Source organism: Anabrus simplex, chromosome 12 (assembly GCF_040414725.1).
Source record: "Anabrus simplex isolate iqAnaSimp1 chromosome 12, ASM4041472v1, whole genome shotgun sequence".
Lineage (NCBI taxonomy): Eukaryota > Metazoa > Arthropoda > Insecta > Orthoptera > Tettigoniidae > Anabrus > Anabrus simplex.
The window spans coordinates 12,133,783-12,149,216 of record NC_090276.1 but is presented as its reverse complement, the minus strand read 5'-3'; the positions used below and the strand labels follow the sequence as shown (position 1 = coordinate 12,149,216).

The 15,434-nt window shown below is 40.0% G+C and overlaps 1 protein-coding gene across 2 annotated transcripts in view; it reads right to left on the bottom strand.

The window, feature by feature from the left end:
• LOC136884354 (CREB-binding protein) overlaps positions 1 to 15,434 on the bottom strand; it is a 263,590-nt gene that overhangs the window by 55,086 nt on the left and 193,070 nt on the right. For both annotated transcript variants that reach the window (XM_067156476.2, XM_067156477.2), the window contains exons 22-23: positions 14,002 to 14,262; positions 12,871 to 13,207 (exon numbers count right to left, since the gene is read on the bottom strand). In XM_067156476.2, coding sequence (XP_067012577.2) covers positions 12,871 to 13,207; positions 14,002 to 14,262 — 598 coding nt within the window. The remainder of the gene's footprint in view (positions 1 to 12,870; positions 13,208 to 14,001; positions 14,263 to 15,434) is intronic.

The window sequence follows — 15,434 nt, the reverse complement described above, 5'->3', positions numbered from 1 at the left end:
GCGAGCCCATCGTAACAATAGCTTATATGGATAGAGCAATTATGGAGCCTCGTAAAAGGTTAGGGCGTCCGCTGCTGAAAGCAACGCGCAGCTCTTCGGGTGTTGGAGGAACTGTGAGAAGTGGGCAACCAGCACCAAACTACATCAATATTGCGACAGCAAATGTTCTGACAGTGACGGGAAAGACAGAAGAATGGTTGACTTCATTGAAGAAAAAGATATAGCCATACTTGGACCGTGTGAGACCAAGAGGAAGGGTACGGGAGAGATTCCTCTGACACAATGATACAGTCTGTATTACGGCGGAGGACCTAAGGCAAAAAATGGATTGGCCATCATACTTAGAAATGAAATCCAAGAATATGTGGAATATACAAAATGCATCAGCGATAGGATGATGGTGATGAGACTCCAGTGTGAAAATGGCATTAAAGATCTATTTCAGTTGTATGCCCCACAAACGGGTTGCATAGATGAACATCTAGAGGACATTTTAGAGGAAGTCGAGAGACAGATAAAAGATAAGGGAGTGCTATTGATGGGACATCTAAATCCACAAGTTGGAATGGAAAGACAAGGAAAGGAAGATGATATAGGGCCTTTGGATATGGAAATGTAAATCCAGAAGCGAGTTGTTGTTGGATTTTTGCATGAGGAACCAAATGATTGTTGTAAACACCTGGTTTAGGAAGAAGAACAGCCAGAGGATTACAAGGTATGGTTGGGGAGACAGATGAACGAAGACCATGATTGATTATATAATCATAGAGCAAGAACACCTTTTGGATGTTACAGCCATGCCTGAAGAAGCCTTTGGTGGAGATCATAGAAATGTGATAAGTGGGACTGAAAAACCCCCATTAAGAAGAGAGAAAAGAATTAAAGTATGGAAGTTGAAGGAGAAAAAAATACAAGAAGAATTTCAAAGGGAAATAATACCATTCGTACCCAGGATGGAGATGGAAAAGATTTAAGGAAGCACTGGTTGGATGTGCAGAAAAGGTATGTGGTAGAACATCAGAGAATGCGAAAGACAAAGAGAGACACTGGTGGAATAATAGGGTAAAGATTAAAGTGAAGGTAAAGAGAATGCTATTGAAAGCATGGAAAACATCTAAGAGTAAAGAAAGTAGAAGAAAATATGTGGAGGCAAAGAATTTGACCAAGAAAGTAGTGGAGGAAGAAAAGAGGAAAAGCTCGGCCTTATTCACTCAGAAATTGAGAAATGATATGCAAGAAATTATTCCATGGTTCTTTAAGAAACAGAAATGATATGCAGGCCAGTAAGAAATTATTCTATGTTATTTTAAGAAACAAAAAGAGAGATCAAGTAAACATAAGATTTGTGAAGGATGAAGGCGGCATAATATTAACAAAGCCAGAAGAACTAAGAAATAGATGGACAGAGTATTTTCAGAAGTTGCTGAACATGAGAACTAGTGGCCGTCATTCAATGGACGATCCGGAAAGGCAATTAATTGATGAAGAAATGGATAAAGAAATTACAATGAATGAAATTGAAATGGCAGTAAGAAAGATGAAGAATGGAAAAACTGCTGGAATAGATGAAATTTCAGTGGAGATGATAAAAGACAGCTGGAGCAGAAGGCCTGCAGTGGACATACCAAGTTCTCAGGATTGCCTGGGAGAATAAGGAGGTCCCTGAGGATTGGGAAAATAGAATTATCATCCCAATTTTCAAGAAAGGCGATAAGAAAGTATTGAAGAACTACAGGGGAATTACTCTGATATCCCATGTTGCTAAGATAATGGAGAGGATACTGGAAAGTAGAATAAGGCTGAGGGTTGAAAATCAGATACAGGAAAATCAGTTTAGTTTCAGAAGTGGAAGGTCAACAATAGAGCCCATATTTATTATGAGACAACTAATGGAAAAACAATGGGAGTATGAGAATGATTTGGTGATGACATTCATTGACGCTGAAAAGGCATATGACAGTGTCCCCAGGATTAAAGTTTGGGACAGTCTGGTGCAAAATGGCATTGGATAGGGATTAGTAAAAATGATCATGGCAATGTACAGGGAATGTTGCAGTTGCGTGCAAACACAAGTTGGTTCAACAAAATCATCAGTGGGCTGAGACAGGGAAGTGTTCTCTTTTTCTTCTTTTTTTGTGTCACACGGGATAGGAAAGACCTAGGAATGGGAAGAAAGCGGTCGTAGGCTTAATTAAGGTACAGCCCCAGCATTTGCATGGTGTGAAAATAGGAAACCACGAAAAGTCATCTTCAGGGCTGCCGACAGTGAGAATCGAACCCACTATCTCCCGGATGCAAGCTCACAGCTGCGCGCTCCTAACCGCATGGCCAACTCACCCGGTAGGGGGAAGTGTTCTATCGCCAATCCTGTTTACAATAGTAATGGATGACATCGTGAGAACAGCAAAAGCAACATCTGGAGGAAGAGGACATGAAGGTTGAAGAACAGTTGGATGTAGTGAATGGGCAGATCAAAGAATGTGGATTGAAAATAAGTGTAGAAAAGAGTAAAACTTGTTATGACCAGAGAGAAAGAAGGGAAAGGACATATTAGACTTGCAGAAAAGGCCCTGGAAGTAGTGGAGACGTTCAAATACCAGGGGAGTGAATTAATGCATGCTGAGATTACTAACGGGATTCAAGCTGGAAGCTGTTTCTATCATAATGTAATAAACATGTTATGGGACAAGGATGTTCCAATGGAAGCAAAGGAAACTATGTACAAGATGTATCCCATAACAACTTACGGAGCAGAAACTTGGACAATGATAAAGAAGGATGAGAGTTGAATACAGGCAGCTGAAATGAAGTTCTTGAGGGCTATGATACAGAAGAGCAGAAGAGACAGCATAAGGAATAAGAAAATCCGGGAATAAATTGGAGTGGATAAAATGAATGATAGGATAGAGAAGAGCCGACTAAGATGGTTTGGGCACATAAAGCGAATGAGTGATGAAAGAATGCCAAAAAACGGTGATGGAAATGCAAATGCAAGGAAGGAGAGGCCGTGGGCGACCATGGCCGAGATGAAAGGACACAATCCAATGCAGAATTATAGAAAGAAACCTGGACCGGGACAGTGTTTGAGGAGGAGTGGTGGAAAGACCGAAGAAAGTGGAGAGGAACCACATTTGTCCCTATCCGGCTACAGCTGTATAAAGGGAAATGATCATGATGATTGTGAAGACAGCAATTACTGTATAATCCTGAATACCACCCGCACTTTTTTCCCCCCAAAATATTGGTTCTAAATCTTGGGTATGGGTCATATTCAAGCTGTTCATTCCCGTAAATATTTACTACGTTTACATGGAATATTGAAAAAATTTGAATACGGTTACCATACTCAATAAACCACATGTAAATGGGCATTCAGATCTTATTATGTTTCAGCTGCACTCTAGAAAACAAGACTTTTTTCTCATTGCGGTTACAGTGGCATGTAAACACGAAATGTAAGGTAATGAAATACGGTAAATCAAAGAATATGGATAAATATTAAAGTTGCTGCTGCGGATGCTCAATCGTCATTTGTTTCACAAGTGTTGCTGGCATGCTGGTTGCGCGAATAGCTGATATTGTACTTTGCCAGAGTCGAGACTGTTGGTTACGAAAAACTACCTCACTCACATTCCAGTTCTATACCTGTCCTGTAAAAGGACTGTCACGATAGTAAGTGATGGATTGAAAACTGCAAATGCGGTCATTTACTGTGCGTGAGAAACTTAAAGTTGTACGTGAAGCTGAAATATTCGGAAATCGTGTCGTTGGCAGAAAGTACGACATTGATGAATCATGTATTCGTGATTGGCGGAAGAAGAACGAAAAACTTCTAAAAAGTAATGGCAATCGCAGAGCGTTCCGCGGGTGGAGTGCAGTGTTTCCGGTATATTTGAAGAAAATTAAATAGGCATGCAAGATTTTTTTTTCTTTTTCGTATTTGGCCGTCTCAAATTTAGGGTGTGGGTCTTATTCGGTGGCGGGTGGTATTCGGGATTATACGGTAAGTTGTTTTTATAAATTCAATTTTAATTCAATCTTAATGGCAGATGCGCTGAAAGTCTGGAATATAGGCTAACATCTTGGAATTTGAAAACAGGTGCGAGTATGATATGAATATTAACATTTCCAAGACTAAAGTGATGACAACAGGAAAGAAATGTAAGATAACTGATAGATTGGGAATACAAAGCTGGAACAGGTACATCATAATTCAAATTACGGTACAAGAAAGCTAATGCAGTGGGTGGGCAGTACTCTGAATGAGGAGAAACATCTAAGTTAGGAATGAACTCTATGGATGCGCACATGAATTCGGTCATGGGGTTATGTGAAGCGAATGGAGGAGTATCGAGGGAATAATACTCAGACATGGAGGATAACAGAAGAGGAGGGAGACTAAGGGTCGTATTCATGAACGAGACTTTGACTTAGACTTAGAAGGCGGTAAGTCGCCAATTCCATTTCATAATCGCTACTTGGAGGTAAGTAAACTTAGAATGCAACTTTACTTCCAAGTCGCCGATGTTCCGTACTTAAGTAGACTCTGAGATCAGAAAAATAATAAAATTGCAGATATTGCTCATGTAGTTAATTTTGTAGACGAAATTGAAGAGATCCAGGAAATTATTAAGTACGTTATGCCTAATCCTCGGCGTGTTATAAAGAGATGCACGAAACCCAGTTGAATTTTAGGAAGCAAACATACAAACTGAAGGGGAGAGAACTTCAGAGAATTTCTTTGTACAATCGATCTTCAGAACATGAACATAGGTGATACCCCAACCTTCATCAATAATAGGAGTGAGGGGATTATAGACCTTACCCTGGGTTTCATGGGAATCATACAGGAATTTAAACACTGGAAAGTTTCTTTGGAGCCTTTCTTGTCAGACCACAGACACATTGCGTTTCATATAGAGGGCTCCCTTGAGATCCCATCTTATAGATTTTTTTTTTGCTTAACGTCGCACCGACACAGATAGGTCTTATGGTGACGATGGGACAGGGAAGGGCTAGGAGCAGGAAGGAAGCGGCCGTGGCCTTAATTAAGGTACAGCCCCAGCATTTGCCTTGTGTGAAAATGGGAAACCACGGAATACCATTTTCAGGGCTGCCGACAGTGGGGTTCGAACCTACTATCTCCCGAAAACTGGATACTGGCCGCACTTAAGCGACTGCAGCTATCGAGCTCGGTCCATCTTATAGAAATCCTAGACGAAAAGATTGGGTGTCTTTTAAGAAGGGCGTGAGGAGGGGACTGAAAGGAGGACCCTTAAATATAATTAAGAATAAGGAGGAGCTAGAGCTCAGTGCGAGTTCTCACACAGACCTCTTATGAGTTAAACTGCCAGTTGTTAAGGCAAAAAGAACAACAGGAAGCTTCAAGGGGAACAGTTATCTGGAAACACCTGAGGACAAAGGCTCTGGAACAAATACAGGGACCTTCAAGATCAAGAAAGTCTAGATTCTTACAAAGAATCTCAAAGAAAGTAAAAGTCAGAAGTCATAAAGGCTTCTAGGAAATCCTGTAGACAGTTTTGTGATTCCATTGAGAGTAAACATGAAGCGCCAAGGCTTCATTAAATGCTAACTTTGGATGGTGGTGGTGGTGGTGATTATTGTTTTAAGAGGAAGTACAACTGGGCAACCATCCACTATATAACACTAATCAGGATGAAAAAATGGAAGGGATCCGACACTTCGAAAAATGAAGATATCAGCCAAAGAGAGACAAGGGCCACGAAGGGCGTGAAAATGAAAGACTCCCTAGCCCTCGCAAACCTAATAGCGTCGGGGTCGGAAAAGAACAAGAGTTGACCAAGAGAGGTCGGATAGGATAGATGAAAGCGAGGAGCCAGGCACGAGTAAGTGGAAGCAATGCCAGGACTCAGCTGAGGGCCCCGTGGTCGCCAACCCACGCTCCAAAATTTAGAGCCCCTGGGGCCTCTTTTAGTCGCCTCTTACGACAGGCAGGGGATACCGTGGGTGTTATTCTACCGCCCCCACCCACAGGGGGATAACTTTGGATGGAAGGGCAAAGCTGGGCTCACTGGAGTATCCTACGGGTGGATATACATCCACAGTGGGGGAGACCCTGTGCTTATTGCTTGATATCCACTTTCCAGGTTCAGTAGTCACGAATAGTGAAGTAGAATCAAGCGGATCCTTCCGACCCGATAGAAGTGGTTGGAAGGAAGCCGCAGAGATTGTTACCCCAAGAAGGGTAAAGTGGGCATTAGAATCTCTTGCCCCTTATAAAAGTCCAGAAATGGATGGGATCTTCCCAGCGCTTCTTCAGGAGGCGGGAGTGGTCCTTATACTATACCTCGTCAGAATTTTTAGAGCCTGTCTCATCATGGGATACATCCAGGCTGGAGAGTGCCTTGGATTAGCAACAACTTGCTATGGTGGTATTCCTAGACACTGAAGGGGCCTTCAAGTCTAGAGAGACGAGGTGTGAGCAGGATGCTCATAAGATGGATTATGGCCTCACTGCAGGGCGTCAAGTTCGGTTTACCCTCAACGCAGTAATGCTGAGAGCTAATATAGACAGGGGATGTCATCAGGGAGGAGTATTATCACCGACATTATGGTGCCTGGTAGTGGATGAACTACTTAGCAGGTTAAATGTTGGAGGAATTTATGCCCAAGGCTATGCAGACGACATTGGCCTGATGGCGGTAGGAAATTTCCTCAGTACGGTTTTGGAGCTCGTACAGAGCTCCCTACGTAGGGTGGGTGGAGAGATGGTGCCATGATACAGACTTGTCGGTCAGTCCCAAAAAGACGGAGCTCGTGGTGTTTACCAGGAGAAGGAGGCTAGACGGACTGTCAGAGCCACTCCTATTTGGGAATTAGTTAAGACAACCTAGGGGTAATCCTCGAGGCAAGACCGAGTTGGAAAAAGCATATAGACTACAAGGTGGATATGGCTCGGAAGATTATGTGGGCCTGTCGCAGGGCCGTCAGTAAGACTTGGGGCCTAGGACCTAAGGTGGTCCAATGGCTTTATATTTCTATTGTACAGCCCACGATCACCAATGTATCTTTAGTTTGGTGGCCAGGTTCTGAGAGCAAAACTGTAACCACTGTTGTTTTAAGGGACCTAACATCAAAGGTCATCGGCCCTAACCACCAAGATAAACAGCACCCAAAGACCTGCGTGTCTAGGAATAACAGGGGCACTGGATATTACACCATTATGTGCAAAGGAGGCCATCCTATGCCCCCCCCCTTTACATTTATGTGTTAAGGAGATGGTGGGAATAAGTGCTTACCGCCTCCGGTCACTCGGAGGATGATCTTTCAAGAATCCAAATAGAGGTCATGCTTCTATTCTTACAAGGCTTCATCAGACCCGACCTACGACAATGATGATCGGGGACCTGATGAAGAGCCTAGTTTTAATCTGAACTATAAGTTTGGTAGGCGGAAGGCCCATTGGGGCTGTAGTTTGGTTTGGTTTAGGGGCGTTTATAAGATTGTAAGTATACATATTTCATTTTTGTGATGTTTAGCCAAATTGTTGATGGTTCACTCGTTCCCGGATTCTCCATTTTTCCATGTTGTACATTTTTTTCTGTGGTCCCTCCAACAACGGACAATTGCGGTTCCACTGTAAAAATTTTCACGTCTGCAACACCTTTAATTTTTGAAATAAAAGTATCAACATACAAAGAATTCAACTAATTTTTCAAGTCATTCATCCCCTCATGTGGATTTTCCGAAAAACAAAAAAAAATACGTATTTCCTTAGTTTTAAAGGAGACTCCAAATACCAATTTTCACGTCTGTAAAATCTTCAATTTTTGAGAGAATTCCACTACCTTTTCAGTCCGTTTTACCCCCTCTCTTAAGTGTTTTTTTAAAACAAAAAATTTGTGGTTCTTTATTTTTAAAGAGATTAAAAATACTAATTTTCACGTCTGTAACATGTTAAGTGTTGATACCGTATTTACTCGCGTATTACACCCTCCCTGGCTTTTCAAGACGAGGAAAATTTTTTAAAAAAATCTCGCCTATAAGACCCCCTCCCCAAAATAATTCATTAGAGAACGACGACGATTCTGCTTCGAAGCGGGTACAAGTCTTATTGCAGCTCTGATGATATCGCACAAATTTGTGAATAATTTCATCCATATGACCTATGCAATGAAAACGCGTCTAATCCATGCGGTACATCTGTGTTTCGTAGTTAAGAAATGTCCGCCTCTGTATCATAGGTCTACTGCAGCTCCGATGACGTCGCATAAATAGATGAATAGGCCTAAAAAAACCCGGGCATTGCAAGCATGCATCAGTCATGCTATATGTCTGTGTTTTGTAGTTATAATGTCCGCCAGCGTAATTGTTAGCACAATTAGTTGCTGTTTTCGGGGGTCTGACTTCAAATCCCGGTACCATACTGCCAGAGACTTACGAATGGCAGAAAGGTTGATATGCGGTAAAAGCGGTACATGTAACTCCCCTCCACTGGGGGTGTGTATAAAAAGAGCTGTACCACCTCGGGATGAGGAAACGAGTTTACTTTAGTTGAGAAATATTCGCGGTTGTTGCTATTTATACAGCAGGCGAGATCATTAACAAAGTGGTCATTTAACATCTCGTAACTCAGGCCAATATATATATATATATTTGGAGAGAAGCAAGTTTAAAACGTGATAAAAGCTATCCATAAAAAACAATTGTTTTACTCGCCAACGTACCTAACAAATAATAATAATTTTATGTCCCCATGTACTTTAAACGATTTTCGGAGACGCTAAACAAAACATACTAAGGTATGTGTTAATAAAAAAAAAGAGACAACGAATGCATGAAATTAAACATAATGGTAATAAAACACATTACCACCACACCTGTAGATATCCATAAACGCGGTATATTTTCCTGTTATTTATTTTCTCCGTCGAACTTTGGGCACCATCAGGGCAATAATATATCTAACCTAAACAATGTGGTCTGTCTTATCTCATGTACAGCTGTTTATGCAAATCCTGATGTGATAAATGTAGTGAACAAGCATGAAATGTACTTAAAAATAAGGGTCTGTGTTTCAACAGCCGCAGTTTTTCCAGTTACTATGTATTACATTCGGAAGTACAACTCGTAACATACGCTAGTTATCAGCTGATGGTTTGGCATGCCTTCTACAGTATGGCTCTATTCAGAAGGCGTGGCTTCTGCTACATATACACCAACTGGGAATATCAGAGACCATCTGGGAATAGATTTACACTGTTTACACTCTATAGTCGGGAACAAAATATTTTTAAAAGGTTTAAAAAGACAGGACCACGTATGCTCTTGATTCCAGAGCATGGCTCAAAGCAAAGAAAATGAAGCATGGCTGACGCGACTGACGAGAGAGAGCAGTGAAGATGACGTCGCTTAGAATACGACACGCCGGTACCAAGGCAGGGAAGTTGGCAGCGCAAGGCGATAATTCAAACGAAAGCAGTGATCAGGCCTACTGCTGAACTGACAATATTTAATATTTAATTATATGATAACATGATACCCTTACTCCTTTCTTCTATGGGATCGAGTATGAAGAGAGACGTATCTTCGTAGCAAGTTTTTACGGCCGTATGCCCTTCCTTACGTCAACCTCACCAGAGGAATTAATGACAGGTAACGAATGATGTGATATGAGTAACTAAAACGGACTTCTATACGTTCCATACACCTAAAAGTCGTGTTGACCATTTATTGTCTTTCTACGTTTAGAAATACTGCCTTCCAACGAAAATAGCAGGTATAACTTAAGTACATTCAAAGTTTGTTAAATAATAATATGGAATGTTCACACGTACAATTTATAGCTCTTTATAACCTAGAAGTCATGTGATCGCTGCACAAAATTTTGAGGTTATCACATACTGGACCCCCCTTTACTAATTTTGGCTGTAAAAGTGGGGGAAAAGGGGGGGGTCTAATACACGAGTAAATACAGTATGTATTATCAATATATTCTTTTTAAAAATTCATCCCCTTTTTGAGTTTCCCTTAAGCGGATTTTCAAAAACAAATTACCTGTGTTTCTTTACTTTCACAGGACCTTTCTGAGAAATACTGTAGATATATATAGTCTTTTAAAAAAACTCACCCCCTTTGTCAATGCTGTTCACCCCTATTAAACTGTATTTTCCAATAAATAAAAAATGTGTTCACTGTAAAGAAGATTCCAAATACCAATTTTAACGTCTGTAACATCTTCAGTTGTACAATACCGCCTGTATATGTGTCTTACCCTACAGTTTTTTTTCCCAAACAGTAAGTCATAATATGTTTACCATACCGATTGGGAACAAACTTTGACTTAAACGGCATTCAGAGTGTCACAGTTCATCTCAGCTACCCCAAAGACTATGAATTCGTCACTAATATCATCATTTTCGGATTTATAAGTTTCACCCCCTCCTTTAGGGGGTGCTAGGGGTTTCTTGCCCCTACAGTAATTTTTTCAGATAGTAAGTTACATGAAAATCAAATTTGGTTGAGAGCTATGCTGGAACATACACACATTCCCCCATAATCTCTGTATTTTGAGACATTTTCTCACCTTCTCACCCCCTGTGGCACGGGGACAGAACTTGGACTTTTCATTTTTATATAATTATATAGAAGATAAAACCAGAAGTAAGTCTTAAGGATCACATCATAATCTTCACATACTGTTGGGTAGGACACCCGCTGATCGGACTTTTCTTGCGGTTTGCTTATCTTCCCCTATTTATATTTCACCCTTTGTGCCGAACTACTAATCAGATTTCGTTCAAACCACTTCATAATCCCTCTCAGATGTAATTAGAACAAACTGTGAAAATTTCAGCAAAATTGGTCCAGTAGTTTTTGAGTCTATTAGCTTCAAACACATATATATATAGATAGATAAAGTAAGAACGTGATACACCTCAAGATACTGCAGAGTACATTACTGATTTCAGAGGATAGATTATACTATCTCATGTCTAGTTAAATTTGGGAAAGGCTATTTACATGTAAATTTTTAGCGAGGAAGTTATCATTTTGCTACATACATTTCAAATATGTATTCATGGAACATATATGGTTAGGTTAGGTGACAACGTTTGAAGAAGAAAACTGAAGTGTTTGCCAAAGAAGCCTCTGGAGTGATACCCTATTTCTCAGGATTCCAAGAGGGTTTTTTTTTTTTTTTCTTTCTCAGAATCTCATGCGAAAAATCAAGGGTCGTCTTGCTTTCGTGGCCTAACATGAAGTTAATGGATACCCCTGGCAACTTCCGCGGTAACCATGCTGCTTCTTTTCACCCTCCACACACACACACACAACACTCGTTGACAATAAATGACCGCCTCTATTATACATCGCTAGCCGCGAAGACCAGTTGTACAGTGCCTGTGTGTAACGTCACTGGATCTCGGTAAATAGTGAAGAGAGAATGTCATTTTATTAGCCTCTACAAAAACGTTTCTCAAATCTGCAGAATGGCATCAAAACATGCGAGCCTTTGAATTCTAAAAAAGGCCACGGCTACTCACTGCCAGAGTTATGACGCGTTTACTGTACCTGACACTTAGTAAAATTAAGTTTTTTAGACAGCAGAAATATTGTCATGATGGATACTCGTATTGTAAAGATACGTGGAACAGGAATTGCCGCCAAATTTTCAATAGTTCTCATCAATATTATGATGCCAATTTTAAGTTAATGGTTATTAAACACACGGAAATGTAGAATAATTGAGGCTGCAAGAAAATACGGCGACTGGGCGAGTTGGCCGTGCGGTTAGGGACGCGCGGCTGTGAGTTTGCATCCAGGAGATAGCGAGTTCGAATCCCACTGTCAGTAGCGCTGAAGATGGTTTTCCGTGGTTTCCCATTTTCACACCAGGCACACCTTAATTAAGGCCACGGCCGCTTCCTTCCAACTCCTAGGCCTTTCCTATCCCATCATCGCCATAAGATCTATCTGTGTCGGTGTGATGTAAAGCCACTAGCAAAAAACGGGACAGACCTAACTAAAGCCAATATTTGGCTTTAGTGTGAAGACAAAGATAGCTACAAGGACGCTTTAAAGAAGTCGAAGATGAAATTGTGAGGTATGTGTCCGAAAAATGCAACGGTGGAATGGCCATACCATGGCCTTTAACGTCCGCGAGTAGGCCTATACATTGCTAGCTGCTGAAGCTGGCCGAAACTGGCAAGCAAAACGTGCGTGTAACGTTAGCCGGTTAGATCTGATGCTGAGTAAAAGTAACAGTTTTATAGACAGCAAGAATAATTTCCAAATAGATCGTCGTAGAGACACAGGAATAGGTATTGCCGGCAAATTTTCAACGGGTTCTCTTCGGAATTATGATGCCAATTTTAAGTTAACTTAATGGTCATTAAACCTGCAGAAATAGAGAATAAACAGCTGCAAAAAAAGGAAGGGGGGGGGCATAATGAAAGCCAGTGTTCGGCGCCTAAAAATAGACCACAAATGTGTACTGTACAACAAAGGCATTCATATGATTCTACAAAGCAGTTTTTGAGCCTGATTTAAATTTTTTGAAGGAAAAAGTGGGGTGGTTCTTGGATTTGGAGAAATATGATACTGTAATTTTTTCAGAGTGAAATTAAACATTCACTTCCACGTAGTCTAGAATTTCGAAAAATAACAAACAAGTAAGCCATAGTGTATATATCGTCCGAGAAAATGCAAGTTCTGAACAAACTGACTGCCGTTTCATACCGATTTTAATGTGTATGGGGGGGTTTACTGACTTTTGTACAAAAATAGGATATAACGTCAATCTGCTATAGCAATTAAATTTGTCGCTGTTATGAATTCTCACAATAACGGACTTCTACTGTATTTCAATTCTGGATCACCACTTACTGCATTTGCAGCTGCAGCTTCGGCAGCCTCAGCTTGCTTTCGCTTCTCTTCCTCTTCCTGATCCAACTCTTTGATACTTTCTTCAAGAACATTAGGCCAGAAGTCGCCCTCAAAATATGGCAACTCAGCTGCTGAGCTAAGTTTGTCCTCGACAGCCTGTTTCAAGATGTCCTTGTAGTCGAATACTATCCTCTCGATAATGCCCTTATCAAGCATTTTCTTGTACCACTCCTGGAGACGCTTGGGTTTGGGGATCTTCTGCTCTGCTGGATGACAGTGAAAGATGTAGTCATCTCCTTCAGAGGGTGGACATGCCCATATGTGAGCCATTGTGTACCTAAAATTAAAGACAAAATATTTGAAAAAAGTTCAGAATTTCCCGGGCTTCCTATGACATTTAAAATGTTAATCTCCCCAGTAAAATATGTAATAAATAAAATTAACAGTCAATACTTTTATCTGATCAATTTGAACTTGCTTCAACACAAAACTGTGATAAGCCCAAAAATGTCACTGCCAAACAGTTTGTTGTACTGCACAGAGTCCCAAACTCCTTGACATTGAATAATTCAGAAGAACTATTATAACTGACTTCAGCTTTGGACAGTGAGGTTAAATAATAAATAACTATTGAGACTAAGATGTTGAGACATAGAAACCATGAATCAGTTCTTCAACACTATTTTAAATTAGTTTTTTAAAGCCTTTGGTAATTTTAATTTGGAATATTTCATTAGTGTTAAATAAAATGTTTAAAGTAGTATCAGTGCAAGTGACAGAGTTCAAATATCTTTCTTTAAATTGGGTCTACAATAGCTAAAAATGGTCAGCTTATTTTAAGTTGTGGTACTGTCAACTATTATTACAATGTTACACATAACATGGGCTGACTGATTAACTGTTAACTTTATTAAAAATTGGCCAATACAATACAATATGACCATTTTCTTCTTTTATTATAGCAAATCTAATATTATCTGAAGGTGGATTAAGAAACAAAATGAGGGTAATCCTTATGACTTGAACTAGAAGCTATCCAAAACAAGGGCATAACACACCACTCAGCAGAAAATTGCTAAGATAAATTCTAAAGTACCAATAAAATGAACATTATTAAGTTAATTTACTCACCCTAACTGTTTAACGTAGTCCAGGTACCCCAACAGAATCTCATGATACACAGCCGTACGGAACTGGCGAGGCCTGAAGAAATGAACCGAGTCCAGGTACGCAATGTATACTCGCCTCGTGTTGGGGCAAGGGCATTCCGAGCCATACTCCTGCACGTGCATACCAAAAAAGCATACATCTGTACCATCAACCTCCTCGAATGCAAACAGGGCTTTCGCTCTATAAGGGAACTGCTCTGGCAAATCTCCAGCTTCCACAAACCTGAAACAAGAAACTGGCAAATTAACTCTGTTTGAAGTCTAGCCCTTAATATACTGCACAATCCATCAACAGTCTTGTATACAAAAAAAAACAATAACTTCAAATTAGCTATCTTCCCAGAAATATTACCAGAAATTTAGTTTCTATTCTGATCTTCGTACAAGAACTTTTGGGACACATTATTTTTTATTTTATACCCAACATAATTTCTGTAAACTGCTCTATATATTGTTGTCTTTAGGATCAAAGCCTTTATTTGTAGGCCATTAAAACTATGGGCAGTAAAATAAATACTGTATATACGCGAATATCTGTGATATATTTTTCAGAATTTAGCAAAGAAAAACTTGGCTGCATTATTTGAAATAAGGTTGGTACTGCTTCACCTCAAACAATGAATCCTGTTGTACTACAACGTTGCCAGGCCTTGGTCTGTGCAGCATGAATAGCATGTTAGAAGTGAAGTATGAGCAACGAATTAAGTATGACTACAAGTTCTCTAAATTGCTTGTTCACAGATTAACACTAGAACCGCTGGAGCGGTCAAAGTGACCACTACACATTTTCCAAACTCAATTTTAACTACAGTTTTTATTGTAGGATATTGAGCTGCAGTGACTTTTCCTGATTAGTGGTCAGGAAAATGCATATAAAATATAATTAATATACCTACTACCACCAGAGTGGTCATTTTGACCGCTGTATTAATTACCATAATAAAATGTAGGCTATTATAACACACATCTCTCGGTGAGATATAATCATCTACTCATAATTATCCTATCAACAACGGCAATGTTCAAAAACACAACAATGGAACTTGGATATAATACGAACTGTATGAGAATTATGTCCATTGCGCCTCCGGTAGTGTTATCATTCGTCAGCTTGTCACAGTAGGCCTACAGTAAAACTGTCTCGTAAACCATCAGTAGCTGAGTCTACTAAATGACATTCCTGAAGATATGTCTGATGCAGAATGTAGTCCAGATATAAATGACTTACCAGTCAAGAAGATTACTACCAGTCAAGCGATAACTCGGAAAGCAGTGATTCAGATCACGCTTAAAACCGGATTGTTCAGGTTGAAGGTAACTTGATATTAGTATTATTATAACTATCAACATAACAAGTTTCTTCAAATTTCTTGATTTATACCGTATTCAAATTAT